Raw genomic sequence first — 27,348 nt, 5'->3', positions numbered from 1 at the left:
TTCTTTCTGCTTCTTAAGTCTGTAGGTTGGTATGTCTCATTAGTCCTATTTGAAAATTGCCTCCATGCTGTTCTATCTACTCTCTTTTTGGAGATTCAGTTTGGCTCTGACCAGATTCAGGCCTTCTCACTCTGTTCTCCATGTCTTGGCTTCTTCCCCGCCTTGTTTATCTCCTTCCTGCTCTGCACCACATTCTGAATAATTTCACTGCCCCTACCTTTCCGCTCGCTCACCCTCTCTTTAGGCCATCTCATCTGCTAGTAAGCCTGTCCATTGAACTTCTTCTTCAGGGATTGTATTTTCATTTCTACAAGTTCTGTTCGTTTTTTTTCTTTTCAAATCCTCCAGGTCTTTTTACAGTTTTCTGTTCCTTGCATATGATTTTTTTTTAATAGATCCTTATTGGAATATAATTGCTTCACAGTACTGTGTTAGTTTCTGTTGTACAACGAAGTGAATCAGTCATAATGCATACATATGTCCCCATATCCCCTCCCTATTGAGGCTCCCTCCCACCCTCCCTATCCCATGTCTCTAGGTCATCGCAAAGCACCGAGCTGATCTCCCTGTGCTATGCTGCTGCTTCCCACTAGCTAATTATTTTACATTCGGTAGTGTACGTATATTGATGCTACTCTCACTTGTCCCCAGCTTCCCCCTCCTCCCCCGTATCCTCAACTCCATTCTTTATGTCTGCGTCTTTATTCCTGCCCTGCCACTAGATTCATCAGCACCATTCTTTTTTTTTTTTTAGATTCCATATATATGTGTTAACATGCGGTATTTGTTTTTCTTTTTCTGACTTAGTTCACCTTGCATATGTTTTTAAAGTTTGTCTTTTATTTCTTTAAACATAGAATAGTTGTTTTATAATCTGCCTGGTAATTTCAGCATCTTAAGTCTTCATGGGTCTGTTTCTGGTTGATTCTTGCTTGTGGGACCTTTGTTTTAGTTATTTTTAAACTGTGCCATTTTCCTAGGAAAGTTATTTGTGGGAGTTCTTTGAGGCTTAGAATGAAGGTACACGTCTCATGCCAGCAGAAACAGAAGGTAGATCTATTGTAGGAAGAACAGCATTCTGAAACTGAATAGGAATGATTTGGACTTAAGAGTTTCACAGTCCTTATCTCTAAATCCTTTGGGCCATGTGTTTTTTAGAAATAAGTTTTTATTTCATTTTTAGAAAGAGCATGTGCTGCTTTGTATTATGTGACACATGCAATTAAACATGCTAATATTTTTTGCAGTAAAAATATGCATAGTCACTTAAGGAAATATATATAGACCACAAGTAGTCTCTTAGCAGTTCAAGTCAAATCTCTACTGCCAAATGAATTTTGACATCAATTTTATGTCTTAAAAAATGTTTTATATGCCAGTTATATGTCATTGAGGCTGTTTTTTTTAATTAATTAGTTTTTTATTGGAGTATAGTTGATTTACAAGGTTGTGTTAGTTTCATTGAGGCTGTTGGTTTTTTTAAAATTTTTTTATCATTGTGTTCTGAATTCACAGCATTTTTAATTTATCTTTTATTTTATTTATTTTTGGCTGCATTGGGTCTTTGCTGTGTGCGGGCTTTCTCTAGTTGCGGCGAGCAGGGCTACTCTTTGTTGAGGTGCACAGGCTTCTCATTGTGGTGGCTTCTCTTGTCATGGAGCATGGGCTCTAGGCACACGGGCTTCAGTAGTTGTGGCATGTGGGCTCAGTAGTTGTGGCGCACGGGCTTCAGTAGTTGTGGCTCTTGGGCTCTAGAGCGCAGGCTCAGTAGTTGTGGCGCATGGGCTTATTTGCTCTGCGGCATGTGGGATCTTCCCGGACCAGGACTTGAACCCGTGTCCCCTGCATTGGCAGGTGGATTCTTAACCACTGTGTCACCAGGGAAGTCCCATTGAGGCTGTTCTTAATGAAAGTTTCAGGGCTCTTTGAATTTCAGAATCATGGATGAGGGTTTGGGTGTGCTGCTTTAGTCATATGCTCTGTCCCTTATGTGTTGGAGTTGGGATGCAGGTGAGACGTGGATCCCTCGTGCCTGATTGGTTTTGGTTTTGGTTTTGGTTTTGACCACATCGGCAAAGATGGAAGTGCTGTCACGTGGTGAGAGTGTGGTTATGTGCTTCCTCGCCTCCTCCTTGCTTTTACAGAACGATATGCTGACGCTCAAGACTGATGGCCTCGGCTGCTGGAGGCACCTCTGGGAAACCTACTTATGTCTAAGAACAAACTAAGTGTTTCTCTTTACGTTTTGTAACAGCGTCAATTCCCAAGGCCTAAAGAGCATCCCTGAGCACTGGGACCACTTGGCCCTGCTGGACACCGGCTTTAAGGTATGAGACTGGCACTGCCCCAGGCTGGGGAGGAGGGTGCCCTTAGACATCAGTGAGTGGGAGTGGACCGCGCTGTGTCCTCCGCCGCTGAGAGGTGCGTGCAAGGTTTGGTTTCCTTCAGATCTTGGGGATTTTACGGCTAGATGACTACCCAGGAGGTGGCCATGGCTTGAGGGGAGAGGATGTATGGTGGAGGGAGGATGACGAACTGGAAATTTTCTAGGAAGGGCATAAATAAGGAGCTTAAGAGCTGCTTAGCTAATAAAAGTTTTACTAAGCGAGAAAAGGGAAAGAAGCCAGCAGAAGGTTTGGTGTGATGAGGACCATCTAGAAGGGGAGTTGCTGTTGGGAGGTGCTAGGAACTTACTAGAAGATGAGAGAAGGAACAGTCTATTCAGCGAGCTGCAGTGGGCGCCACGCTGAGCTGAGTAGAGAGCTCAGGCCGGTGTCCGGTGACGCCCCATGTCCGTGGAGCGCTCTGACTGGCCTCTGACCTGGCAAGCACTGTGCAGACTGGTTTTTCCAGCATGTGCCTGGGAGCCGCACAAAGCACACACAGACACCAGCAGCCCTGGCAGGACGTGTGGAGGGCTGGGCAACTTGCAGACACAGTACTCGGCCCTCAGGGGACCAGGCGACTGTATTTCAGGGATCAAGGAAGGTGTCACTGGGTCCACACCTAATGATGGCTGGCGCTTACACAGGCAGAGGGTGGGGAAGGACACGCCAGTTGATGGGAACTGGCTGGGGAAGGAACCCAAGTCAGGACATGGAGGGTCTCAGGTGGAGTGCGTGCATAGGCGGGGGCTGGGGGACAGGAGAGGGAGGTCAGGGCTGAGCTGTAGAGTGCCCTGGTCAGGGGGCCGAGCTGCGGGCCATGATAGGTGCGGGAGTCCTTGCCAGGCTCCAGGCTGGGAGGGCAGGGCTTGAGGGGAGAGGGTTTGGTGGCGTCTAGTGAGATGGGAGCAAGGAAACCAAAGTCAGATTTTGGGTTGCAGAGACCCATGGATGTTTACACGGAGTCCTATCGTTTAGGGTCTTTGGGGAGTGAGGTGGTTATTATACGGCTGCACTCGGTGGGGGAAAGGATGGTGATCCCAGGTCAGGCTGTCATTGGGCCAAGCCTCGTGGAGCCGGGAACAGGGAGGCTGGTTGGGGTCCAGGCTGCAAGGGCAGGGATTTGTGGGTTGTCACTCTGTGAGACAGTTGGGGGCTGTGAGTCAGGGGCCTCTCTGGGCTCATCAGGAGTGTTGCTTCCCAGAGCCAGACGCCAAGGGAAGGGCGGGCTCAGCTGGGAGGGAGGGGTGCCCGCGGGTCTTGCTGAGCTCCTGGGCTGCTGTGTGCCGTCTGCCGGCCTGGCCTCTTGCTCGGCGCTCACCGTGCGTGTGGCTCACGCAGCATTGCTGCCTGTGGCAGGGTTTGCCCCCTCTCTGCCAGATGTGTGTGTTCCACATCCGTTGGCACCAGCTCCGTGGTCTTGTCGACTCTGTAGTCAGCCCTGTGTGGGGTCAGAAGAAGAGCAGGGGTGTGCTGGGGGCAGCCAGGGTGGTGCTCACATAGCATCGCCTGCCTGTCCTTTAGGCTGGCTTCACAGTGGAGAGGAGAGAAATGACCACAAATAGCACACATCCGGAGCCTGGAGAGACTGCCCCTTGAAGTAAAGGGGAGCGTGGTAGACGCCATCTGGGTTTGCCTGTGGTTCTGGCCTTTCATGAGCAGCCTTGGGAAGAGATGTGTATTCTACACTTTGATGATAACAGAGTAAAAATATTTGCCCCTTACAGAGGATCGCCCTCCCTTCGTCCTCAGAGGAGTTTCAAAAGGTCTGGAACCTCTTCACCAATACGATGCCTCTCTGCCACGTTCAGAAGATTGAGCGGGTCCAGAACGTGGCCCTCTGGGAAGTCTACCAGTGGTGCGTTGGGGGCTCGCTCTTGGTGGGCTGGTGCCTCTGTCCCCTCAGCCAGCTGCTTACCAGACATGCCCCGGGCTGCAGGGACAATCCGAGAAAGCAGCCACTGTTTGTCCAGTGCTGCTGGGATCAGGAGCTGTGTCCCTCTCCTGTCCGCCTCCTCATCCGTACAAGCTCAGTGCTGGCATGTTCCTCCAGGGAGATGGGAGGCTGCGGCTTCCCTAGAGACAGAGCTGGCTCCTGCACTAGTGCCCTCGGCCTCCCTGAAGACCAACAGGGGACGGGTCCGAATAAGCCACCCACACCCTGGGGAGTGTAAAGCTGCTGTCCTGGCAGCCAGAGGGCAGGGGCCTCCTCCTTGTGCCTGAGGACTGGCATGTTCTCAGGCACTTGTTTGTGTGGGGAGGAGCCCACAGCAGGTCACCGCAGTGGGCCTGGGCTCCTGCTGACCTTCCCCACAAGAGGTTGGAGCAGTGTAATCTGAACTCTGGTTCCGGTGATGAGATCAAGATAACTACAGGAGAGGGAGAAGGAGGCCCCCCCCCCACCCCCAGCCAGCATCTTCCAGCGCCCCTGGCTAAGCTCCAGGCGGAAGCAAGGTGGTGGGAAGAAGTACACTTGCCTTCCAAGGGCTGGTCTGTCTGCTTTGGGGGTTCATGGAGCAATGCAGGCCTGGAGCCCTGGAGGGAAGGCTTCCCTCTGCTCTCACCCAGGCCCTGCTGTCGCCTTTTCTGGCCCCTGGCCCATGGCTGGAGTCTCATGGACCTGTGGCTCCTGGTCTCATGGCACATCTAATAAAATGTGTTTCTTGGGCCGGGTGGCCTGTGTTTGGTGGCAGGCGTCCTCTGCCGCCAGCACACGTTCACTCCTGTGATTCTAGGCAGAAGGAGCAGATGCAGAAGAGAAACGGCGGGAAGACAGTGGATGAGAGGCAGCTGTTCCACGGCACCAGCACCGGTTTCGTTGACGCCATCTGCCAGCAGAACTTTGACTGGCGGGTCAGTGGTCTTCATGGCACTTCCTATGGCAGGGGTAAGTGCACGGCGGCCTCTGCTGCAGAACCCTCTTTGCCTCGCTGTCCAGGGCTCGGAAACCACTTTAAAGCAAATTGATGGAGAGCGTGGGGGGAACCAGCATGCGCTGAACCAGCGGTTCAGACTCAGTGAGCGCTGGCCGGGATGTGGGACACCCAGCTGGTGGCACCTTACTCTCATTCCCCTGTGTGCAGCCCTGGGCCCGACCCAGGGTTGGAGCAGGGGTGGCCCTGCTTAGGCTGTGGTTTGGCTTCACTGGGAAATGGGGCTGCATCCCTGTGGGACCCTTTCCAGCCCTGAGTCAGGTCCCCACCTGCGCTGTTTCCATAGAGTAGAAATCTGAACACTCAGATACGCTCGTGTAAATATGTCATTCTTACTGTAATGTGAGTTCCCCGTTTTCCTGTCTCTTATTTTTTAACTTTGTTTGAAAATAATTTCAAACTCACAGGAAAGGTGCAAGAATAATACTAAAAAAAAAACCCTCCCACGTAAATTTTACCTAGTTCATCAGCTTTAACACTTTTCACATTGGCTTTATCACCCCTTCCCTTATTTCTGAACCATTGGGGAGTAGGCGGCATACATCATACCCCTTCACCCCGTTAACACCTCCTAAGAACAAGAACATTCTCTTCTGTAACCACGACACGGTTACTAGGTGGAGAGCATCTCGTAGCGGTGTGATCTGCAGTCAGCAGCCCCTCTGCCGAGTCCATCCGTTAGCTTCCGTCCCGCGTGCTGACGGCTGCGGGGTCGAGGTGCACAAGAGCCAGTGGTGGGCTGTGAACCTGAATGTGTAGGCGCAGCTTCCAGCTCAGGCCCCCATTCGACAGGGCTCATGAATCCGTACATTGGGCTGCCGGTGTCTGCGCCGTGTTCTGTGTGTGGGGTCTTAGCCACGTTCCATGCCAGCCCTGGGAGGTCGGGCCCGACAGCCCCGTTTTATGGCTCAGGAAACGGAGGTTCTGGGCAGGGGATGGGGGCTCAGTAACGAGGTGTCCAGAGACCTTTAGGATTTGAGTGACAGATCCTAACTTGAAAGGAGTTCTCTGTCTCAGAGTTTGGTGACTCCTCTGATGCTCCTTACAAGGGAAAAGCTGGAAAGACGGGAGCAGAGGGAGGGCAGAGGCCACTGGCCTCGCCCGTGTTGCAGGATGCCGGCGTGCCTCTTCCGGCCGCGGGCTGTCCCCTGGTGCCCAGCCCAGCCCTGGTGTCCTTGCAGGGAGCTACTTTGCCCGGGACGCCGCGTATTCCCACCACTACAGCAAAACTGACACCAAGTCCTGCACAATGTTCCTGGCTCGGGTTCTGGTGGGCGAATTCGTCCGAGGCAACGCCAACTTCGTCCGCCCCCCGGCCAAGGAGGGCCAGGGCAACGTCTTGTACGACAGCTGCGTGAACCACGTGTCTGACCCCTCCATCTTCGTGGTCTTCGAGAAGCACCAGGCCTACCCGGAGTACGTCATCCAGTACACCGACTCCCCCAGGCCCACTGCCGCCGCCACCAGCCTGCTCTCCTTGGCGTCCTTCTTCAGTGTTCGGCCGTGAGCACCCCGATGGTTTTATGCCTTTCTGGCTGATCTTACTTGAAATAGCTATTAGGGAAAGTTGGGGGTTTTTTGAACAAAAAACTTTTAATGAACTGTTCATTTAACATTGACTTCTTGATGAAGTTACATTCTTAATCTCTGGCTGATAATATTTTCACTTTTAAGTCACTTTTGGACTAGCCAGTAGTGATTGTAGGTGAAACCATTATTGCTTTTTACTCAGGTGTTAAAGTTTTATGTTTTACTCTTTGTTGACTTTGCTGCAGATTGGCACCAGGCACAGAGTTTCCAGACACTATTTTATCAATTGGTTTTAATTTTCAAGAGTTTCTGTCTCTTCAGTGGTTTGTTTTTTCAGGGTCTTGGTGGCACCTGGTTTTGTTTTTGTCCGAATGACACAGCAGCCATTGGTGCCGGAAATCCTGGGTCGTGGGCCTGCTGAGGCACAGTCATCGTGTCCATTGCTGTGTCTCTAATCTAGGCGGCTCTTCTGCTGGGCTTCCAGCCTTGAAATTGGCCCATACATCACGTTGTTAGGACCATGGCTACTGTGTGGTGTCACTGAGTCCCTGCCGGTCTCCCTTAGTCCTGGCAGCAGTCACCGTCACCCAGGAAGTGCACTCACCCTGGCAGGTGCCTCTGCACCGAGCACCCTGTGAATAAGGGTTTTATGTCCCCATGAGATCTGAATACCTGTGCTGCAGTGTCACAGCAGAGTCTGGGAATAAAAGAATATTTATCTGACGTGGGTGATGGCTGCAGCTCATTCTTCAGTGTCTGTTTATTGAGCGCCTGCTGTGTACAGGCACTTTTCTGGGGGTCGGTATATAACAGAGCCCCCGTTACTGGCCTCGAGGAGGCTGTGTGTGGATTTATCATGCAGCCAATGAAGCTGAAGGTTCACGGCTCCTCATTTGCTGGGACCCCTTCCACAGCCCGAGGAGGGACCCCTGCTATATGGCTTCGTGATCATACATTTTGGTTAAATTTGCAAGTTACATATTTGTTTTTTTTCTTTCCCTCGGTTTTCAAGCCCCACAAAACCCAGATCCACTATTGTGCACTGTGTTGTGGACACGGAGCAGGTGGTGTGTTCTTGTGTCCTCCACACACAGTGGTTGGTAGGGGTCTCTGCTGGGCGGTGGAGGGGCCGGCAGGATGGCTCCACCTCATAAGGCCATCTGCCTCCTCCTGGATGGCTGGTCCCATTGGCCTAAGGTTCGGTCCTCAGCAAGGTGTCCTCTCCTCACCTGTACCCTTCCTTCCCATTCCCCAGCCTCCTGCTACGGTGTGTCCAGTCTCCACATGATGCCTCTGCCTGTAGTTCTCAGATCCAAGGCTGCTGGGAGCTGAGTAGTGGGAAGCAGCAGGAGTGGTCCATCTGGGAGTGTGGGTGAGGAGAGTGGCAAGGGGAACCTGGGCAGGAGATGATCAAATGCTCCAGAGAAGTCGGGTGACCTGTGAAGACTGCCGAGGGCTCTGCACTTTGCTGACTTTTGAGAAAGCACATTGGCAAATACCTGGACTGGACATTCGAGAAAGGGATGGAGTGCATGTAGCTCAGTTGTGGGTGGGAGCATGGGGCAACAGTTCCTGTGGGCACCGGAGGGGGTGGGCATTCTGATGGGAAGAAGTCAAAAAGACCTCTCAGAATGTTCATGCAAAGAGGTAGTAGGATCCAGAGCAAACGTGTGTGTGTGTGTGTGTGTGTGTGTGTGTGTGTGTGTGTGTGTGTGTGTGTGTGTGTGTGTGTGTGTGTGTGTGTGTGTGTGTGTGTGTGTGTGTGTGTGATTGACAGCAGAGTCATGAGGCTGGCCTCTCTTATATTCTGAGAGGGGAGTCTCCAGGGGAGCGCTCTGGGGAAGCATGGCGTGCTGCACGCAGGGAGAACAGACAGCAGAAGCAGCGCTCGCAGCAGTGGGTACGGGAGGCCTCTTCTCCCAGCTCTCCTGCAACAGCCTGCACTTTGTACAGGTGCTCAGCCTGGGTACCCCAGCCTTGCTCGCAGGTTCCTGCTCTGTTATTTATACGACATCAGCCCCGTCACGCTGTTCGGATGTTAAGTAGAGGAAGGCGCTGAGACCTGGGTCAGCAGCCTTGTCTTACAGGTGAGGAAACAGAGGCACAGAGGTGGAAAGAGCAGCAGCCGTGATCACAGGCTGCTGGTGGCAGAGCTGGGATTCAGTTTGCAAGTTCTTTGTTGCATTTGAACTTCTCAGCAACACAATAATTATTTTTACTAAAATTCACCTCTGTATTTTGATTATTTGATCAAAATTAAGATAGGATGTTCTTTAAAAGAAAAAGTACACTTCAGCCTCTGTCACTTTTCTGCGCATTAAACTTATAAAGTTAGTAGTACCCTACCTAGGAAAATCGAGGCATAATAAAGCATTCGAACCACCTTTGAAGTTGAGCTTCTGATGAATGTTATTCTCTAAGTTAAATGAACCAGATGCTGAAAAGGCCCCCGAGCTGGGGCCGTCAGGACCCCTCACCTGAGCATCCATGTGTCCCCTGCCCTATCGATTCCTTCCATCCTGAGGCCAGAACTTCTTTAAAAACCCCAAGTTCTCAATCATTTTGTCAAAACTACATTTTCACTCATTTATCAGCAATCCTTGATTGAGAGAGGTGGATCCGTTGCTCAAACATGATTGGCAAAGTCAAAACTAAGTGCAACAAACATTTATTAAGCATTTAGGAAATGTTACGTAAATGGCCTCTTTTATACTCATATGCCAGGCGCACTTTCAGTTGCTTCGGTGATGTTTTTCCAAAAATCTGAATTTCCAAATGAGGGTTTTCTTTGAATTAGGGGCTGGTCATGACTTTGTCAGCGGGAGACAATCCTGATGCAGATGCCATTCTTTGGACCTAGGGCAGATTTGGATTCTAGCTGCAGCGGTATCTAAAATAGAGGAAATTAAGATATTTGTCAGAGTTAATCCTATCGACAGGAAAACTTCCTCAGAACGGGGCCTGAAGCAGGGTTGTGGGAATTCGGCTGAGGGCTGAGGGCTGAGGGCCGGCAGGCTGGGAGTTAGCAAAGCAGCTTCCCCAGGGGGACCTTGAGAAGCAGCAGAGCTGTGTCTCGGGCCGGGTGTTGGACGGGGGCTCACCGCCTTTCCCGTGTTAATAAAATACCGCAGGGGAGGCGTCCCACGTTTATCCTTCTAATAAGCCTGCCTAAGGTGGGAGCAGCTCACTTTGCAAATGAAGAAATGGAGGTGCAGAGAGGTTCAAGCGACCTGCCCAAGGGCACATGACTGGAAAGTGGTGAGCAAAGCCTCAGACCTTCCTCATCTCCCCTCATCTGTCACCCTGGGGCCCAGCCAGTAACTGAGTAGACCTCCACTCCCCAGGGGCTTGGGGGCAGCTCCCTGCTGAAGGCCTGCTGCCATTCAGAAGGCTTTCCTTATGTCCAGCTTAGGCAGATCGATGGAGGCCTGGAGACTTGGAAGAGAAGCCACAGAATTACTCAAGAAGCAGGGCGTCCTCTTGAGCTGCGTGTAAAAGGACTGTTCAGTGGCTACCATGAAACCTTTAAAGGAAAGAAGGGTCACGAGGCCCTAGTGCTGGGGCCGGGTGGGCTTTCAGATGTCTTTGAGAGTTCAGATGGGAGACCAGTTATATGCTCAAAAAACAAGATGATCTAGACCTGCCCTATCTCGTATGGTAACCACTAGTACATGTGGCTGCTGGATGCTTGAAGTGGGGTTAATGCAAATGAGGGGCAGAATTTTTTATTTGATTTGATTTATTATTAACATATAAGTAGCCGCACTTGGCTAGTGGCTACAGTATCAGACAGTTATAGGCACACTTGAAACACCATTGGACTTCAAAAAAAAGCAGAGGTCTGTTGTGGCTGGCAAAGTCAGGGAGGGCTTCCTGGAGGAACTGGCACCTGGGGTGGGGCTAGGAATAGGAGACGCCCTGTGAGCAGGGCTTCTCAGGGGCCACTTGGGGATTTGAGGGAACACCAAAGGACTTGGAGGATGGGATTAGACTGGGGGTGGGGAAGGGGGAGGGATGGCATTCCAGAAGGAGCAACAGACTGAGCAGGCAGGGTGGAGGGGGTGGGAGGCTCTTGGAGTGGGAAGTTGGGGTGGGGAAGGCGAAGTGAGCTCAGAGTTCTCCCTGGACCCAGCAGGCTTGGGACTCAGGGCTGGTTCTTGAGCTGGCGGGTGCCAGGCATAAGCAGTGTTCTGCGACATTGGTCTGGCTGCTGTATTGTATGTCAAGATCAAGGGTAAGTGAGACAAACCCCCAGAGAAAGTCCTGTACCCATGGAATGCCTAAGGCAGGCAGGGGCCTGCTCTCCTCTGGTCCTTCATCTTGATTTGGCTCTCTGCTCCCAATCTGCCCCTCCCTCCCTCCAGCCTTAACCGTCAGACCTTTATGGACATCGTCACATCCAGTTCCTCAGCCTTTTGTATTTCAACCCAGCTCATTATTCCTCCCCAGCCAGCAGCTCCCCCAGTCTCCCTGTTCGTCAGCGGCAATGCCACTCTCTGAATCTAGAAGTTGTTACCATTTGTCATCGTGTCCTTATTATCTGTCTCCGTACGCCCTCCTCTCCAGGTCTGCGGCCGTGCTGAGGGTCGTGAATAGGCACGGAGGAGAGCACTGTTCGGGTTGTGTGGGGAGCAGCTGATTCAGTGCAGAGAGGCTGCTCCGTGCAGAGGAAAGAGGGAGGGCTTGAGAGTGAGCGAGATCTGGATTGAACCTCAGTTTCTTCACTCTCCGGTGATTCATTCCTTTGTTCATCAGTGTTTGTTGAATGACTGAGTGGGCACCTGCCACATGCCTGGCCTGAAGCTGGGTGCTGGAGCCTCCACCAATGAATAGGACAGTCTTTTGGTCCCTGATCTCCAGGAGTCTGCAGTCCAACTATGTGACGTCAGGCAAGTTACCTAACCTCTCTGAGCTTTATTTTAGCTCCTCATCTGAAGAATGGGAATCATATAATTTACTTTGCAGGGTTACTGGGTTCTCTTTGCTGAAGACGGAAGAACTACAGCATGGTGAGGCCCAGCCTTGCTGTACAGAGGACGAGAATGATAATAACACAGACTCGGGTTATGTGCCGGGAGCTTACTTATCTGAGCACTTACGATTGACTCAATCAAGAAGAGGGAGGAGGTGTGACTGTTATGGTCCCCCTTTTACAGATTAAGGAACTGAGACCCAGAGAGCGTAAGGAACTCGCCCCAGCTCAGGCAGGGCCGCGAAGCCACCGCAGGCAGCAGGGACCTGGGGCGGGCACCCCTCGCGCCCAGAGCAGCAGAGCTCACCTGAGTCTCGGGACAGGCTTCGAACCGGAACTTGCGCAGGACATGGAGCAGCGTCAGCTTGACCTCCAAGAGCCCCAGTCTCACCCCGAGGCAGCTCCGGGGACCTGCCCCAAACGGCAGGTACGTGAAGGGCCGCTGGCGCCGCCGGGCCTCGGCCGTGAACCTACGGGGCAGCACGGTCAGGGTTGGCCCGGGTCACCACCTCCCTTCCTGGGGCTTCAGCCACTGGCTCTGACCGAGGGACCCCGTCATTGAGGCCACGCTCCTGCCACGTGAGGCCTAAACCCCACCTCGGTCTACAGGATCCTGTTTTTTTCCTGGACCGGTCAGTCCCTAAGGCTTTGGAGCTGGAGGCCACTCATCCATGTGCTTCAGTCCGGCTCCCCTCCTCCTGTCCTGCAAAGCCCTAAAGGCACCGCTGAATTAATAGAATCACCTGGAATGTGAGCATTGCCCTCACTGCCTCTCCTGATGAATTCACTGTGTTGTTAATGAGCTTGCAGGCTCACTAGCATCCAGGATAAAAGTCTCAAAGAAACCACAGCTCTCGCTTCACCCATGGCTCCAACTTCCCCAGTGGCCAGAGGGTGACACTGGCCGGCCGGCATCCACTTCCTGAGCAGAGTCCCTGGGCACCAGACCCCTCTGGAGGCCATGTCCTGCCAGTTTGTCTCTTGATGCCCTGCCGGGCAGCTGTCTCCCTGCCCACACTCGCCTTTCTGGTTTAAGCACTGAAACTTGAACCACTGGGGGTGGCAGTATTTGACCTACTGGAAGCTCTTCTTCAGAATGAATTGCCGTATCTGCTACCAAATGACAGCATTTGCCACGTGTGTTCTGTGACAACGCTACGTGACAACCACTATTTTGTAATAGCCTGCTCACTTATTACTACCTCTGGACTTTATGGGCCCAAGAAGCCCTTGACCCACCTTTTCAACATCATATTAAGGCACTTTTTGTTTTCAAAGGTGATGCTGTAAGCCTTGCAGCTGCTGTTCATGTTTCTTGATATTTACCATAATTCCAGGAGCTGCTGGGCAGCAGAATGTTATTTATCTGGGTCCCACTGCCCCTGGTTTCCCAGGGACCAGGTTGTAGAGTTGGGGCCGCATTAACAGGAAGCTGGAGCCACGAACAGTGGGAACAGAGCTGCAGGCTGTCTATTCCCCCCATTTGCCAGGAGGGGGTGTAGATGCCTGCTCAGACACTTTAAATTGGGAGTCTAGAAGTGAAATCTAGACAATGGACCAAATCCATGCAGGGGACAGGAGGGAGGATCCAGGTCTACCATGTTAGGGTGGCTGGATCTCATGAATTCCTGGAGAAATTGTTGATGCTCTTGTATTGGAACAGGCATTAAGTTTCAAAAAAGGAAACAACATTCTGCTACTTCTTAATGCACTCCTGAAATGTGTCCTTGTTTCTTGGAACAAACAGTGGACACCCATTTGAAATTGCCTTGTTGGGCTTTCCTGGTGGCGCGGTGGTTAAGAATCCGCCTGCCAATGCGGGGGACACGGGTTCGAGCCCTGGTCCGGGAAGATCCCACATGCCGCAGAGCAACAAAGCCCGTGCGCCACAACTACTGAGCCTGCGCTCTAGAGCCCGCGAGCCACAACTACTGAAGCCCGCGCGCCTGGAGCCCGTGCTCCGCAACAAGAGAAGCCACCGCAATGAGAAAGCCTTTGCACCGCCCCGAAGAGTAGCCCCTGCTCGCCACAACTAGAGAAAGCCTGCGCACAGCAACGAAGACCCAATGCAGCCAAAAATAAATATAAATAAAATAAATTTATTAAAAAAAAAGAAATTGTCTTGTTACTTGTATGCAGTGCTGTGGAAATGCTAAATCTCTGGATTATGTTTTGGGCTTTTAAAAATGGTACAATTATTTCCTTTAGAAATTATGCCTAAAAAACATCTCTCTGACTGCCATGACTTTTGACTTTTGGGGGACTTCACTAAATCTGTGTCTCCTGGCAGGCGCCTCCAATCCCCCCACACTCACGTCCCCCAGGGCCTGTTTGAAGGGCACAGTACTCACCTCTCAGGGTCGAAGGTCTCAGGGCGCGGCCAGTGCTCAGGGTCATGGTGCAGGGCGCCCACGGCCATCTCCAGCACGGCGCCCGCGGGGATGCGCTGCCCCAGCACTTCACAGTCCTGTGCTGCCTCCCGTGTGAACCTGCGGGGACACATGGGTCACCCCCGCCTTGAGGCAGAGCAGAGATGGGGGAGCTCCAGGGCGGCCATGCTGGGGCAAAGGTCTGCAGTGTGGGATGAGGCTGGGGGACAGGAGGTCCCGCCGTCTTCCCGGGGCGACCGGGATAGTGACCCACCCCCCATCCCACCCCTTCTTGGGCCATCAACCCTATGCTGCTCTGGAACCTGCGGTCTCTAGGTTCCTCCATCCCTTCCTTCAGCCACCCATCAAGACTGAAGAGCCCATTTTATGCTTGGTGTTGTGCACAGGTGCCTTGGAAGTGGAGGCTTTGCAGGGTTATTCCCCCGGCCACCTCTCCTTCTTCTTCCCATTCCCACTGGGACCTCTTTCCCCACACACACCTCCTCGCTTTACCTACAGGAGATTTGGGTTTGAAAATCTGTTCCCCTTCATTGTCTGTGTCACTATGGAGAACTTCTACTAGACAGGAAAACATCTTGGTCAGATTGTTTATTTTACCAACTGGCAATGTTTTAATCCCATTTATGTTTTATATTAAAAGGCTAGACTACATATGTTTGCATATGAAGTTTATGGAAGAATACCTAAACTTCTACCATCACCTCCTCTAAGGGATGGGGCTGGGGTGGAGGATGGCAGGGTACCAGGGGTGCCAGTTTTTTCTTTGGATCCTTCTGTATTTCTTAGGTTTTTTTTTTTTTTTTTTAAAGTAGAAGCATATCATTTTGGTAATATAAATCATTATTTTAAAAATCAAAAACAATCTAGGATGGCTTTTACTTCAGGTTGCAGGACTCGGCTTCCCTAGATATCTCAGAGGAGGTACAGTTATTACACTAATTACTGTTATACCCTGTTCCTGCTTATAAAAGAAATTAAGAGGACCAGCAGCTCCTTGCAGCGTTCATCACTCTATTATGAGCCTTTAGTATATCAGCAACATGAAAGGCCAGGGCTGTGAGACCCCCATTCAGATCCGAAGCTACTAATGCAATTATTATGTGCTTGGGGCTAGTCACAAAACACTCTTGCTCAAATCAGAGCGGGCAGGGGGCTCTGATGTGTGCATCCTCAGCTCTGAGCAATCAAATAAGGATATACTCTGACTTCCTTCTTTTTCATCTTTACCAGAAATAGCTTGGACCTGGATGCAAAACCCCCTAAAAGCCGGAAAATGGGGGCTTCCCTTCTGTAAGTGGTTGGGCCTCCTATCTGGCTAGACTGCATACAAAGCCAGAAAAATCTGCTGAATTATACTGCATGGATTCCTGGATTGACATTAATAACACTTCAGTGAGAATTGTTATGTTTTCCACAAAAGGCCATGTTGAGTTTTTTATGGATAAAGGTGTCAGTCAAGTTTGTCAGTGTTTGGGAAAAGCCAAGCATTTTTCTAAGGTTAAAATAATAAAGTGGGGACTTCCCTGGTGGCACAGTGGTTAAGACTCCGTGCTCCCAATGCAGGGGACCCAGGTTCGAACCCTGGTCAGGGAACTAGATCCCACATGCATGCCACAACCAAGAGTTCGCATGCCACAGCTAAGGAGCCCGCCTGCTGCAACTAAGACCCGGTGCAACCAAATAAATAAATAAATAAATAATTTTAAAAATTAATAAAGTAATGGGACTTCCCTGGTGGTCTATGGTTAAGACTTTGCCTTCCAGTGCAGGGGGTGCGGGTTCGATCCCTGGTCGGGGAGCTAAGATCACACATGCCTCGTGGCCAAAAAACCAAAACATAAAACGGAAGCAGTATTATAACAAATTCACTAAAGACTTTAAAAATGGTCCACATCAAAAAAAAATCTTTAAAAAAATAAAGTAAAATAAAATAAAAAATAAAATTCTCACTGTCCCTCTGTTCACCCCCAAATCCTATGCCCAGGGCCAAAGCGAATTGGCCTCTTGTCTGGGTGAGAATAATGATGACTTGCCTCTCTCACTTCTGTTGTTCGATAACAGAAGTCAACAGAGTGATATGATTAAAAACACCAGTGGAGTAGGTATGGGGAAGGGAGAGCATGGCTTGCCCGAGATTGGAGCCAGATGGGGTCAGGCCATTCAACTCTAAGCTCTGTGCTTCTTGCTCCTTACTTCATACCTTACACGGCACACTGCCTGCAGGGGTACCGCGTTTCTACATCTACTGTTCCACTGATTCTCCCAACACTTCTGGGGTAGGCAGAGCAGGTGTTGTGTGCCCTCTGAACACACAGGAAACAGAAGCCTAGAACAGTCTGGAACTTAACCCAACATCACACAGTAAACTAAGGGCAGGACTGAGACTGTCTTGACTTTCTGTCTAGACTCGCTCTGTCATTATGGAGCACTGGCTCTATATTTTTATTGGGAATTTTAACGAACTCATCCAGATACTCTGGTTTCTGTCCTGTTCCGTCCTGTCCTGCCCTCCAGATACTCTCAGATCACGAGCATCCTGGTTCCCCAGAGCAATGCCTTCACTGACTTCCTTTTACACTTTGCTGTTTATAAAGGGTCAGAAGGAGAATTGACTGCAGAATTTTGGTGTTGAAGAGACTGCTGACTTTGTCTCTCAACGTGTCATCTATACAAGGTCTCATGTGATGAATTCTTGATTGAGTTTAGATCCAGGAAATGATGTGTCTTTGATCAATTTATACACTTTCCTCCTACTAGAGAATATGACTGTTCAACTCAGCTGGTTTCCCTCTCTGCCAGGAGTCTCAGCCACCAAGCCTGACCCCAGTTATTGCTATCTCTGGGGTCCTGTAAAGGATTCTTTCCTTTAAACAGCCTTTGTTCTGTTTTATCACTGAATGTCTTATTTTGAATTTCACGTGTATAGCAGCTGCCCACGGTTCCCTTGGAAGGAAGCTGTATATAAATCATTCAAAAACAAGGATTGGATGACAGTTTGCTCTGAGGCTCCTAAAGAAGTCGGGGAAGGCCTGTGGAATCAGGTCTTAATGCTGGCGTCAGGAGAGCAATGAGGCGAGCCCTGGAGTTTCTTGTCTGCTCCCAGACCAGGAGACTGAAACCATGTGTGCTTGAGGATGATGTGATTTGACTCACACCCCAGGAATTCTCTATATTGGCTCTGGGTCTGAACATTTTGGACAATATCTACAACCACACTCTCTATGATATTTTCAGTTTGGAATATAATTTTGAGATACCTACAAATCATCCACATTTTCTCTTTTTAAAATGGCAAAAGTTATCTCCATATGGTTTATGTGGTACATTACTTCATAGAGATGCAGAGTGGAATTTATGATACACAGTTAAATGCTTCGTGTCGCTTCTGTTTCTAGAACCTGAAATCTGGCAATGTCTCACTCTCTAAGGGCCTGGGGACCTAAGTGAAGGCCCTGTGCTCCATGGGATGTCTCTGAAACCAAGGGTAATCATCAGTTAGACCCATTAAACTTGCCTTCATTGATCAAGCTCGCTTTAATCGTTGCTACAGAAAAAGCTGCATGTCCTGCAAGCGTCACGTAGCTTAAACAAGAAGATGTTGGCCCAAGTTGTTTTTCAGGAGCTTGGAGTCAGCTGTGTCTAGTTGGAGCTTGAGCCAGTCAAGACTGATTAAGACCCCCGACCCTCCAACTGGGCATGCGCGAGTGTTCGCTTGGTGACCTCTTGACGTCAGAGCGCCCAAAACTCCATCCTCGGAACACGATAACGCAGACGTTTTCTGAACTTGGGTCCCGTGGAGAAGCCTGTAGCTTAGCTGCACCTGCGCAGAACTATGATTGCCTCACCTTTTTCTTATCTCCAATCATTACCTTTTCCCATGCTCCCAGGGCCCACCACGCCGCAGCTTTATCCCATAAATACCCCGAGCTCCTTGCCATTGGGGAGGTGGATTTGAGATTTGTTCTCCTGTCCCCACGCTTGGCTGCCTTGTGAATGTATCTCTTCTCTGCTGACAACCTCAGCATCTCAGCACTTGGCTTGCTGTGCATGGGGCGAACGAGCCTGGTTCGGTAACATCTTGTTTTGGGGGAATTTGAAAGAAGCAGAAGACCTGGTTCCTGCTCTCAAGGCACTTACAGGTTGGTGTGACTGGATGACTGCACACTGGTGAAATGTTGCAGAGCAGCTGAGAATTATCCAAAAATATAATATGAAGTAGAGTTAGCGTGCAAAGTGCTGGTGGAGGAGAAGCAGGGAACGGGTGAGGCTGGCCAGGTTTCCTGGAGTGGTGAGTCTTGGATCGGAGCTCTGAGGATGGGACGGGTGTGGAGTGCTGGAGAATAAGAAGGAGCGTCCCAGGCCTTGGAAGTTCCCCCTGGAACATCAGCTCCAAGGGCTGGCATTTTATCTGTTTTGGCTGATTTCCCAGTGCAGGGCACAGAGCAGATGCTCAGTAAATAGTTGGTGAATGAATGAATGAATGAACAGACCAGGGGAACAGCAAAAGCCATCTAAGGGCTAGGAGGTCAAAGAGATTGGCTTGGGTTGGGGAGGAAGGTCATGTTAAGAAAAGACCAATGACCCTTTTTATTTTTTAAACAAATACTGTATGCTAACACAATTTTTTTTTAATTAATTAATTAATTTATTTTTGGCTGCATTGGGTCTTCATTTCTGTGCGAGGGCTTTCTCTAGTTGTGGCAAGCGGGGGCCACTCTTCATCGCGATGCGCGGGCCTCTCACTATCGCGACCTCTCTTGTTGCGGAGCACAGGCTCCAGATGCGCAGGCTCAGTAGTTGTGGCTCACGGGCCTAGTTGCTCTGCGGCATGTGGGATCTTCCCAGACCAGGGCTCGAACCCGTGTCCCCTGCATTAGCAGGCAGATTCTTAACCACTGCGCCACCAGGGAAGCCCCCCAATGACACTTTGAAAACATGGTTAACATATAGGAATATAGGCTGGACATTTATTGCTATGGTGACCCTATGTTAGGCTTGGCGTCCAGTGCCCCAGGGGATTAAAAAACCCAAGTTTCAGACCTCGACCTCCAGGAGCTTGGGTCCAACATTCTTCATAACCCAGGTGGTGACAGACTGAGGACTAACAAGGACTCCAAACAGTGATGCTGAAGGGGTCCTGGGGTGCAGGGGCCTTAGGGTAGAGGCTTACCTGAAAGCCGGTGGGTACATCCTCAAGGTCTCCGCAATCACCATGTCCAGGTAGGGCAGGCCTTTCTGGAGGCTGCAGTACTCAGGGGCCGGCTGATGGAAGGGTGGTGACAAAGAATGTTGAGTTAGACCGAGTCACACAGTGTTCTGTCTTTTCCGCTAACTTTAGAGTCCCAGCTCCAATGTTTGCAAAGACTTAAATGGAAACCCACAAGATGAAAAGTGATACTACGCAAATTGCATTAGATTAGCACTCTACAGAATATTCTGCATGTTCTGTTGTGCTTGTTTCACAGTGCTGTCCATCACTGAAGATGAGCAGGCCAGGCCTGGGACTGCGGGGCCTTTGAGTGTCAGAGAAGTTTGTAATAAAGCAATGGCAGCAGCTGCACTGCTAGCATTTATTGAGAGCTGAAGATCTGGCAGGCTACATATTGTACACACTCCCTTATGAGGAAAGAAATTTTTACATATTGAGATATAGGAAAGCCAATCTGGCTTATACGTGAGTTAACTTGAATTTTATGCTAACTAAAATAGCCTGTTTGTGGCTTACCAAACATACATTGTACATCTGCTTTAATTATTAAAGGAAAGGGCACATTGACCAGAAGTAAAGAATGTCCATGTTAAAAATAGAGATTAAATGCCTCTCTTCCTGGGACGCCAATGCTTGTACTTCTTCAATGATAAGTCTCCCTTCCCAGGTGCCAAGGCCATGTTGATTTGCTGTGTACCTGCTGGTCTGTTTTTTGGGGTTTTTTTAACCTTGAAGAAATGTAACCCTGACCCGTTTAATGTTCCTTGTTCTGACAAGATATAAAACTGGGCTGAAAATCCTACTTCTCCAGAACAGTTTCTCAGAGTAATCTGGGAAGTGGGCTTCCAGGCTAGTTCTCAGTTTGGCTCAAATAAAACTCTTTTCTGTTCTCATTATTGATTGTTTATTGATTATTTTCTTTTTTTTTAATTTACATTTTTTGGCTGTGCCACATGGCATGCGGGATCTTAGTTCCCTGACCAGGGATCAAACCCACACCCCCTGTAGTGGAAGCGTGGAGTCTTAACCACTGGACCACCAGGAATGGCCCTGTTTATTGATTATTTTTGTTGACACTTAATTTAATGCTCCAGCAAACCAATGGAACAGCTGTTCTCCCATCTCTTAGATGATGAAACTGAGGCTCAGAGAGGTTGTCACATGGTAGTAATGGGCACATCATAAAGTTAAAAGACCAATAGTAAAATAGCAACAACAACAACAACAAAAATCGCCACATCTAGAAAGGATCGATGGTAACAAAAACCCAAAGAGCTACAATAAATCAGTAAGAAAAGAAACTCATCAGAAAAGTGGTCAAAGGAAATAAGGAGGCAAAAGACAGAACAAATATGATGAAAAATACAAATTAAAACCATGAGATTTGGTTTTCACTCATCAGATTGTAAACAGCTGGTAAATGTTGATTCCATGCTAGGGAGGAAGGTGTGGAGAAGCACAGCTGCAGCACCCCGTGTCGGGGAACCCTAGCATCCCCTCGACGACTTCCACTGGGGTGACCCTGTCACTCTCTGGCCCTCAGCCCGTGGCCCGAGGAGCAGGTGACGGTGAATTGGCGAGAGGCTGAGAAGCTGGATGTGGGCTCCCATGTGAGTGGGATGAGTTAGGGTGGGGTCATAGAAGTTTATTAGCTGCTCTGCTAGTTTCCCCAAGGAAGGATTTCCCCCAGATCCTCCTGTCCTCTCTCCCCACTCCCAGCAGAGCTTGAGTGAAGTTACCTGCCTCATAGGTGACAGCCTCAGCTTTCTAAATCAGTTGATGCTAATCAAAGAGGAGTCTTCAGTTTGGGAGGTCGGCTTGCTTCTGTCCTCCCCTCTCAGGACAGCAGGGGGCAGCACTTGGGGGCAAGTCCATCCTGCGGGCCCTGCAGTAGCTGCCACAGGGCTGCCCTGCGTAGGCTCTATTCCAGTGGCCATTAGTGATGTGCATAAAATACACAGTGTTTTATGCGGGGACAGGAGGGGCAGAGGGGAGAGTGATGGGGCCAGGACACGTGGAGGCTTGATGTCCCTGGTAAATATCTTAGCTAATCTATTAGAGTCTAGCCATCAATGAAGTGTGGCCATTAATGATGTGCATAAAATACTGAGTAAAAAAAGTCCAGTTGCAGAGAACATGTGCAGTCTAATGTTTATGAATTTGAAGGGCATAAATGAAAACAGCTGGCTTTTCCAACATTCTCCGTCTTCACTTCTGGGAACTGTTTCTTTAGAAGGTTATCTCTCGACCCTACACTTCCACCTCCATCCCAGGCCACGAGGGCGGGCCCGATAAACACGTGGCCAAGGAGAGGGGCCCTGTGCTTTGGGGTTTAATGCTCTGTGGGTTGCCATCTGGAGATTCTTAATCGTCATTATCTTTGAATTTGTGTTTTGGGAGGAGAGTCTGAGGGGACCATGGAGCATGCGCTGGGGGCTTGAGCCTCGCCCACGAGTGGTCCCACCTTGGCCGCCTCCCCAGGGTGGGTTCTCAGCTGCCTGCTGTCTTGCCCCGGTGCCTGGGGCCCAGCCCGGCCGCCCGTCTCCGCTTTGCCCTTTGACCACTGTTGCCCTCCAGCCCCGGCAGAGGCCTGGGCTCAGGCACAGAGAGGGTAGGAATGGGGTGCATTCACCCTGAAGCATCTCGGGGTGGGCACATGTCAACCGTCCCTGCCCCGGGCTGGAAGCACCATGGCTGTGTCGGCCCGGGCAAGCCTCTGCCCACCCCTGGTCCAGGTACAACACGTGTCCTGGCACAGAGGTTTAAAGATCTCTGAGGGTCACAGCCTACTGTGGGTTGGGGGCTGGGCCTGTGGGAAGGGAGGACGCCTGGCTCCACTTTCCTAGACCCTGCCCCAGGGTTCATGGGCCTGGCGGCTGGCAGGAGAGTGCAGGGCTCCTGGGTACCGGTGAGGGCCTGACTCTCCCAGCCCATCCCGTGCCCCCACCCCCCAGGGCGAGCCCCCCTGGGGAAGCCTGGTGTACCCTCTCATCCCCCCAGTCATCAATAGTTTGGTTTGTCTTCGTCTCTTCTGGCCTGTGAGTCACGAAATACAAATTATGTAATTCAGTGATTCTGCATGTGCGTTAAATGCTCTGATAGTAACATTTAAAACTGTGGCGTTGCATGATCCAGAGATGAGTGGTAAAATTCATGCTAATAATGTAAAATTTAGAGTTTTCTTTACTTAGACTGGTATTAAATAGAATATTAAAAAAACCACTGTGATAATTTGAGAGATGAAAGAAGATAGGAAGAACTTTTATATGTACTGTTAATGGCACTTTCCCCTGCTTTTTTCATTTTGCCTCAGGTCCGACAAATTATATAGTCAGCCCTGCAGGCCACGGTTGATTGGACCAAGAGTGGGCCTCTGATGTGAGGACACCAGCCTGGGCATTTGGACCTGAGACAGAGGAAAAAGGAGTTTTTCTCCAGCAGGTGGAAGCTGAACACGGGTGAGTTATGATCTGTTGGTGGCCATGTTCTGCCTTGTGGATTAATGAGCAGAAAGCACGTTTGCCATGAGAAAGAAACAATGAGTTAGATGTGTGGAGAAGCAGAGGCAAAAGACAGAGACCGTTTCCTGGTGTCCTGATTGCCATCTGCTCCTGGCAAGTAGCCCTGTGGGTGGCATCTCAGTACCCTTCCAGTAAGTTCCCTTTTTTATTTTTTATAAAATTTATTTATTTTTGGGTGTGTTGGGTCTTCGTTTCTGTGCGAGGGCTTTCTCTAGTTGCGGCGAGCGGGGGCCACTCTTCATCGCGGTGCGCAGGCCTCTCACTGTCGTGGCCTCTCTTGTTGGGGAGCACAGGCTCCAGACGCGCAGGCTCAGTAGTTGTGGTGCACGGGCCTAGTTGCTCCGCGGCATGTGGGATCTTCCCAAACCAGGGCTCGAACCCGTGTCCCCTGCATTGGCAGGCAGATTCTCAACCACCGCGCCACCAGGGAAGCCCTAAGTTCCCATTTTTGACCTAACTTAGTGACAGCTGAATTCTGTTACCTGCAACCAAAGGAGTCTTAACAAATGCAGAAATGTAAAAAACAAAACAAAACAACACAGTGGTACTGTGCACCAAAATATAGAACTATCAATATATCTCAAAAAGAAAAAGAAACCAGATCTGGGAGTAGCATCCCTAATGAGTCAATGGTATTGGTTCCTCAAACAAAATTGGCTGGGAAGCTGTCAGTACTTGAAAGAGAACTTTTAAAGCTAGGCCAAGGGAAATATGTACTATAAAGTCAAGTCTTCATTTATTTTCCCCGGATGAGCTTTTCACCACTTCTTAGCTTTGGGCTCAAGATACACATGTCAACATCAGCGTGCTGGTCCAGCAGTTCTTGATGTGGTCGAATATTAGAAGTGACCAGGTGGCTTTTAATATATAAGGATGCTTGAGCCCTGCCCCCTGGGGGTTTGATTGTTGGTCTAAGGTGGGGGCCTGGGTACTAGTTCTGTGCAGCCAAGGGCGTGAGACCACTGCATAAGTCTGTCTGTCTGACCTGCCCCAGTGATCCTCTCTGCTGGAGGCGTGGATGGATGGGGTCGGGGAAGGCTCAGGCCTCTACGTTTTAACCAGATCCAGGTGAGGCAATGCAATTCAAGTCCCCACTCACTCACACACCAGTTCACCCCTGGGGACCTGTTTTTGCCCGCCTATAGTTCTTTCAGGAAAATCCGGGATGGGGGGGGGGTCCTGCACCAATCCCGCCAGCAGAGGGCAGCAAGCGTATGGCAAATGGAGACTCCCTGCGAGGCTGGGCTCCGGCTCAGAATCACAAACTGAACCCAAAAGGACCTTGGAAATCTTGAATCCAGATTCTTCATTATAGAGATGAGCAACGTGAGACCCAGAGAGGAGAGGCTGTGAGCTCAAAGTCACACAGATAGAATGTGGAGTAGAAAAGCCAACCCCTCAGTGAACACCCACTGGTGTCAGGTGCTGGGCTGGGTGTTTGGGATCCCAGAATGAGTAAGCCTCTGCTCTGTGGGGAAACAGACTTCTGAGCAAGTCATTGTGCTGAACGTGGGTCATGTTACAGAAGGGGCTTCTGGGGGGAGCGGGAGAAGCTGTCCTGTGTGGGAGCTCATTTGTTACTTATTCATTCAACTGCAGAGTTGGTGCCTACTGTTGACCAGGCGCTGTGCTAGCACCGACGTGTTCTCGGATAGGTTACAGTCTGTCTCAGGATGCAAACCAGGGCTGCAGGTTACAGAGTGGTGAGCACAGGTGCTGTGGGGGAGCAGACGAGGGAAACACATCCCGGCGTTTGGGATCGGGGAAGCTGCCAGGAGGAAGTGATGTCTAAACGGGGATATTTATGATGAATAAGAAAGGCCAGTGAAAAGTAGGTGGGCTTGTTTGGGTGCTGGTTCAAATAAACCCAATCTAAAAACAGAATTATGACTCAATCATGGGACCTTGGACCCTGAGTGGATATTTGGTGCACTTAGGAAATTACGGTTCATTCGGTTTTTACTGTGAGGATAGTATGGTGGTCATGTTTTGTTTTGTTTTGTTTTGCTTTTTTTAAAGCATTAAAACATTTTTAAAATTTATTTTTGGCTGCTTTGGGTCTTTGTTGCAGCTCACAGGCTTTCTCTAGTTGCAGCGAGCGGGGGCTACTCTTCGTTGCGGTGCGCGGGCTTCTCATTGCAGTGGCTTCTCTTGTTGTGGAGCACGGGCTCTAGGCGCGCAGGCTTCAGTAGTTGTGGCTCGTGGGCTCAGTAGTTGTGGCTCGTGGGCTCTAGAGCGCAGGCTCAGTAGCTGTGGCGTATGGGCTTAGTTGCTCCGCGGCATGTGGGATCTTCCCGGACCAGGGCTCGAGCCCCTGTCCCCTGCATTGGCAGGCGGATTCTTAACCACTGCGCCACCAGGGAAGCCCCTGGTTGTCAAGTTTTAGAAAAGAGCCCTTTTCTTTTAGAGATATATACTGAAATGTTTGCAGATGACATGTATACTATGTCTGGGATTTTTTAAACAATGGCAGTGGGGGAGGGTGGGGAAACCGGAGGGGCCATAGCTGCCATTTGTTGAAGCTGAGTGATGGGTACACAGGTTCTCAGCTATTCTGACAATTTGTACAGGTTAAAATTTTCCTTCATGAAAAGTTAAGGTGCTATAGCCAAGTGAGATTTCTTCTAGCTATGATAGGCTATTTCAAAAATCAATCAACGTAATCCACTACATCGGCAGGCTAAAAAAGAAAATGATGTAATCTTGTAATTTGAGAAAGAAAAAGAAAGATACCTATATAGTAGCACTAAATCTGTATTAGTGGTTACTTTCTCCTTGGTGGAAGAAATATAAATTATTTTCTTCATGCTTTTAAAAAAATCAGTTTAACTGGAATAACTATTAACTGCTATTCTGAAAAAATAAAATTTGAAAATACAAATTAAAAATAATGTAAGGTGTTAAATAGAAATTGAAATAGCAATAGTGTGTGGAAGAGCCCATGTAAAGACTGTGAGATGTGTTAAAGAATTAAAAATGGTTGTGTCAGGCTGGCTGACTGGGAGAGCTGCTGTTCTGGGGCATCTTGGAGGATGGAGAGCAGCGCTCCAGGCGCAGGAGAGAGAAAGGCCTCTGTGCAGGGCGACCTGGGCCGGGGCAGACGCGAGTGAATGCAGGGGGCGTGGTACCTGATGGGGGATGTGGCCGTCAAGAAATGAAATGGAAAAGGTAGGTGTGCTGTATGCGTGCTGCATATTTTTCTTTGCCGTCTAGCAAAACTAACACTTAAAAATGGGGGTGGGAGTGGAATTTATTTGAAGTGAAAAAGAGAAAGAAAGGGAAGTTTAGTCAAGAAAGTGTTTTTCCTTGGAAGAAAAGGCTGGTGAGCTCACCCCAGATGTTTAAATAGAAGCTGACATATTTGGAGGCAGGGAGCACGTTTCATCATGAGGCCCTCTGTTTCTACATTTTAAACTATCCTGTAAGGATGTGTCAAGGAGGAAAGCAATTATACAATCCTATAGAATTCACTTCAGCTGGGACCGATTCTGTAAAACAAGTAACTGTACTCTTAGAAGGTTGAAAATAATATTTAATATTGGGAAATACTGACTAACTCTTAAATATTGGGGAAAATAGAAGCAAAAAAAGCAAACGGAATCTTTGCCTTGTGGTTTATGTTCTCAATCCAGAGTTCTTTAATTTTCAGGGAGACTTTTTCATCTATATTTGATTTTTCAGTGGGCAGTCACTGCTAATTTTGTTTCTAAGTTTCTTGGTCTCTTAGTCTTTCTATCATTTAGTTTAGGCTCTATAAACCAATATTTAAATGCAGCAGCTAAACCTGATGGTTAAGGGAACTCTATGGAAAAATCTACTGATAAATACTTTTAAGTAGGAAATACTGCCCTTGCCTATTAATCTCACTTTGCTACATTTGGATTTTTGTGTACCATTTTCTCTGCAAGTTACACACAGACACACACACACACTGAGTCACTCACACCTACACGTACACCTCACACTGGGTGTGTGCTGGTATGGAGTCTAAATGAGAAAAAGAAAATTAAAATGTCATTGCTTTCAAAAAGATTTTTCCTGGAGGTTCAGGGACCTAATAGAAAAATTAATATTTTCTTATTTTCCTAAAGGAAATAGAAGTGGGTGGGGGGGCTCAGTTTTGTTCCTCCCAAGAAGTAGCAGTATCAGATAGTATTGCTAAGTGCTCACCTGCACGTGCTGGACTTGGTGTTGCATGCAGTGGGCGGGGTCATGTCTGCCCTCAACTGCCCACTAGAAGCTGGGAACTTGCAGCCCCATGAGACTTGGGGTTCCAGCCGAGGGACAGCGGTGGCAAGACAGCCGCGGGAAAAATCGAGGTTTCCACTTGCACTCCTTCTCTGGAGAACATAGACTATAAGATGAAACCCTACCGTGGAAAACCTGGCAACTCTCGCTTTGCCCTTTTG

The 27,348-nt window shown here is 49.5% G+C and overlaps 2 protein-coding genes and 1 long non-coding RNA gene across 7 annotated transcripts in view; 2 read left to right on the top strand and 1 right to left on the bottom strand.

The window, feature by feature from the left end:
• Positions 1-7,570, top strand: part of PARP12 (poly(ADP-ribose) polymerase family member 12) — a 45,086-nt gene extending 37,516 nt beyond the window's left edge. For both annotated transcript variants that reach the window (XM_082400302.1, XM_082400301.1), the window contains 4 exons: positions 2,255-2,327; positions 4,112-4,242; positions 5,120-5,271; positions 6,499-7,570. In XM_082400302.1, the coding sequence (XP_082256428.1) occupies positions 2,255-2,327; positions 4,112-4,242; positions 5,120-5,271; positions 6,499-6,824 (682 nt within the window). In that variant the 3' untranslated portion in view covers positions 6,825-7,570. The remainder of the gene's footprint in view (positions 1-2,254; positions 2,328-4,111; positions 4,243-5,119; positions 5,272-6,498) is intronic.
• A 950-nt stretch (positions 7,571-8,520) lies between these two features.
• Positions 8,521-27,348, bottom strand: part of TBXAS1 (thromboxane A synthase 1) — a 151,536-nt gene continuing 132,708 nt past the window's right edge. For 2 of the 4 annotated variants that reach the window (XM_082400339.1, XM_082400341.1), the window contains 4 exons: positions 19,380-19,471; positions 14,171-14,308; positions 12,127-12,289; positions 8,521-9,737 (listed from right to left, as the gene is read on the bottom strand). In XM_082400339.1, coding sequence (XP_082256465.1) covers positions 9,663-9,737; positions 12,127-12,289; positions 14,171-14,308; positions 19,380-19,471 — 468 coding nt within the window. In that variant the 3' untranslated portion in view covers positions 8,521-9,662. Of the gene's footprint in view, positions 9,738-11,363; positions 12,290-14,170; positions 14,309-15,888; positions 18,396-19,379; positions 19,472-27,348 lie in introns of those variants that run through there. The other 2 variants (XR_014246992.1, XM_082400340.1) reach the window with 2 other exon arrangements.
• The window catches only part of LOC309632626, a 130,989-nt gene continuing 125,625 nt past the window's right edge, over positions 21,985-27,348 (top strand). The window contains exon 1 of the long non-coding RNA XR_014247007.1: positions 21,985-22,876. This is a non-coding gene — a long non-coding RNA (uncharacterized lncRNA). The remainder of the gene's footprint in view (positions 22,877-27,348) is intronic.

Source organism: Balaenoptera borealis, assembly GCF_965194805.1.
Source record: "Balaenoptera borealis genome assembly, chromosome: 7".
In the NCBI taxonomy this organism is placed as follows: domain Eukaryota; kingdom Metazoa; phylum Chordata; class Mammalia; order Artiodactyla; family Balaenopteridae; genus Balaenoptera; species Balaenoptera borealis.
The sequence above is the reverse complement of the archived record's forward strand: the minus strand, read 5'-3'. Positions and strand labels throughout refer to the sequence as shown.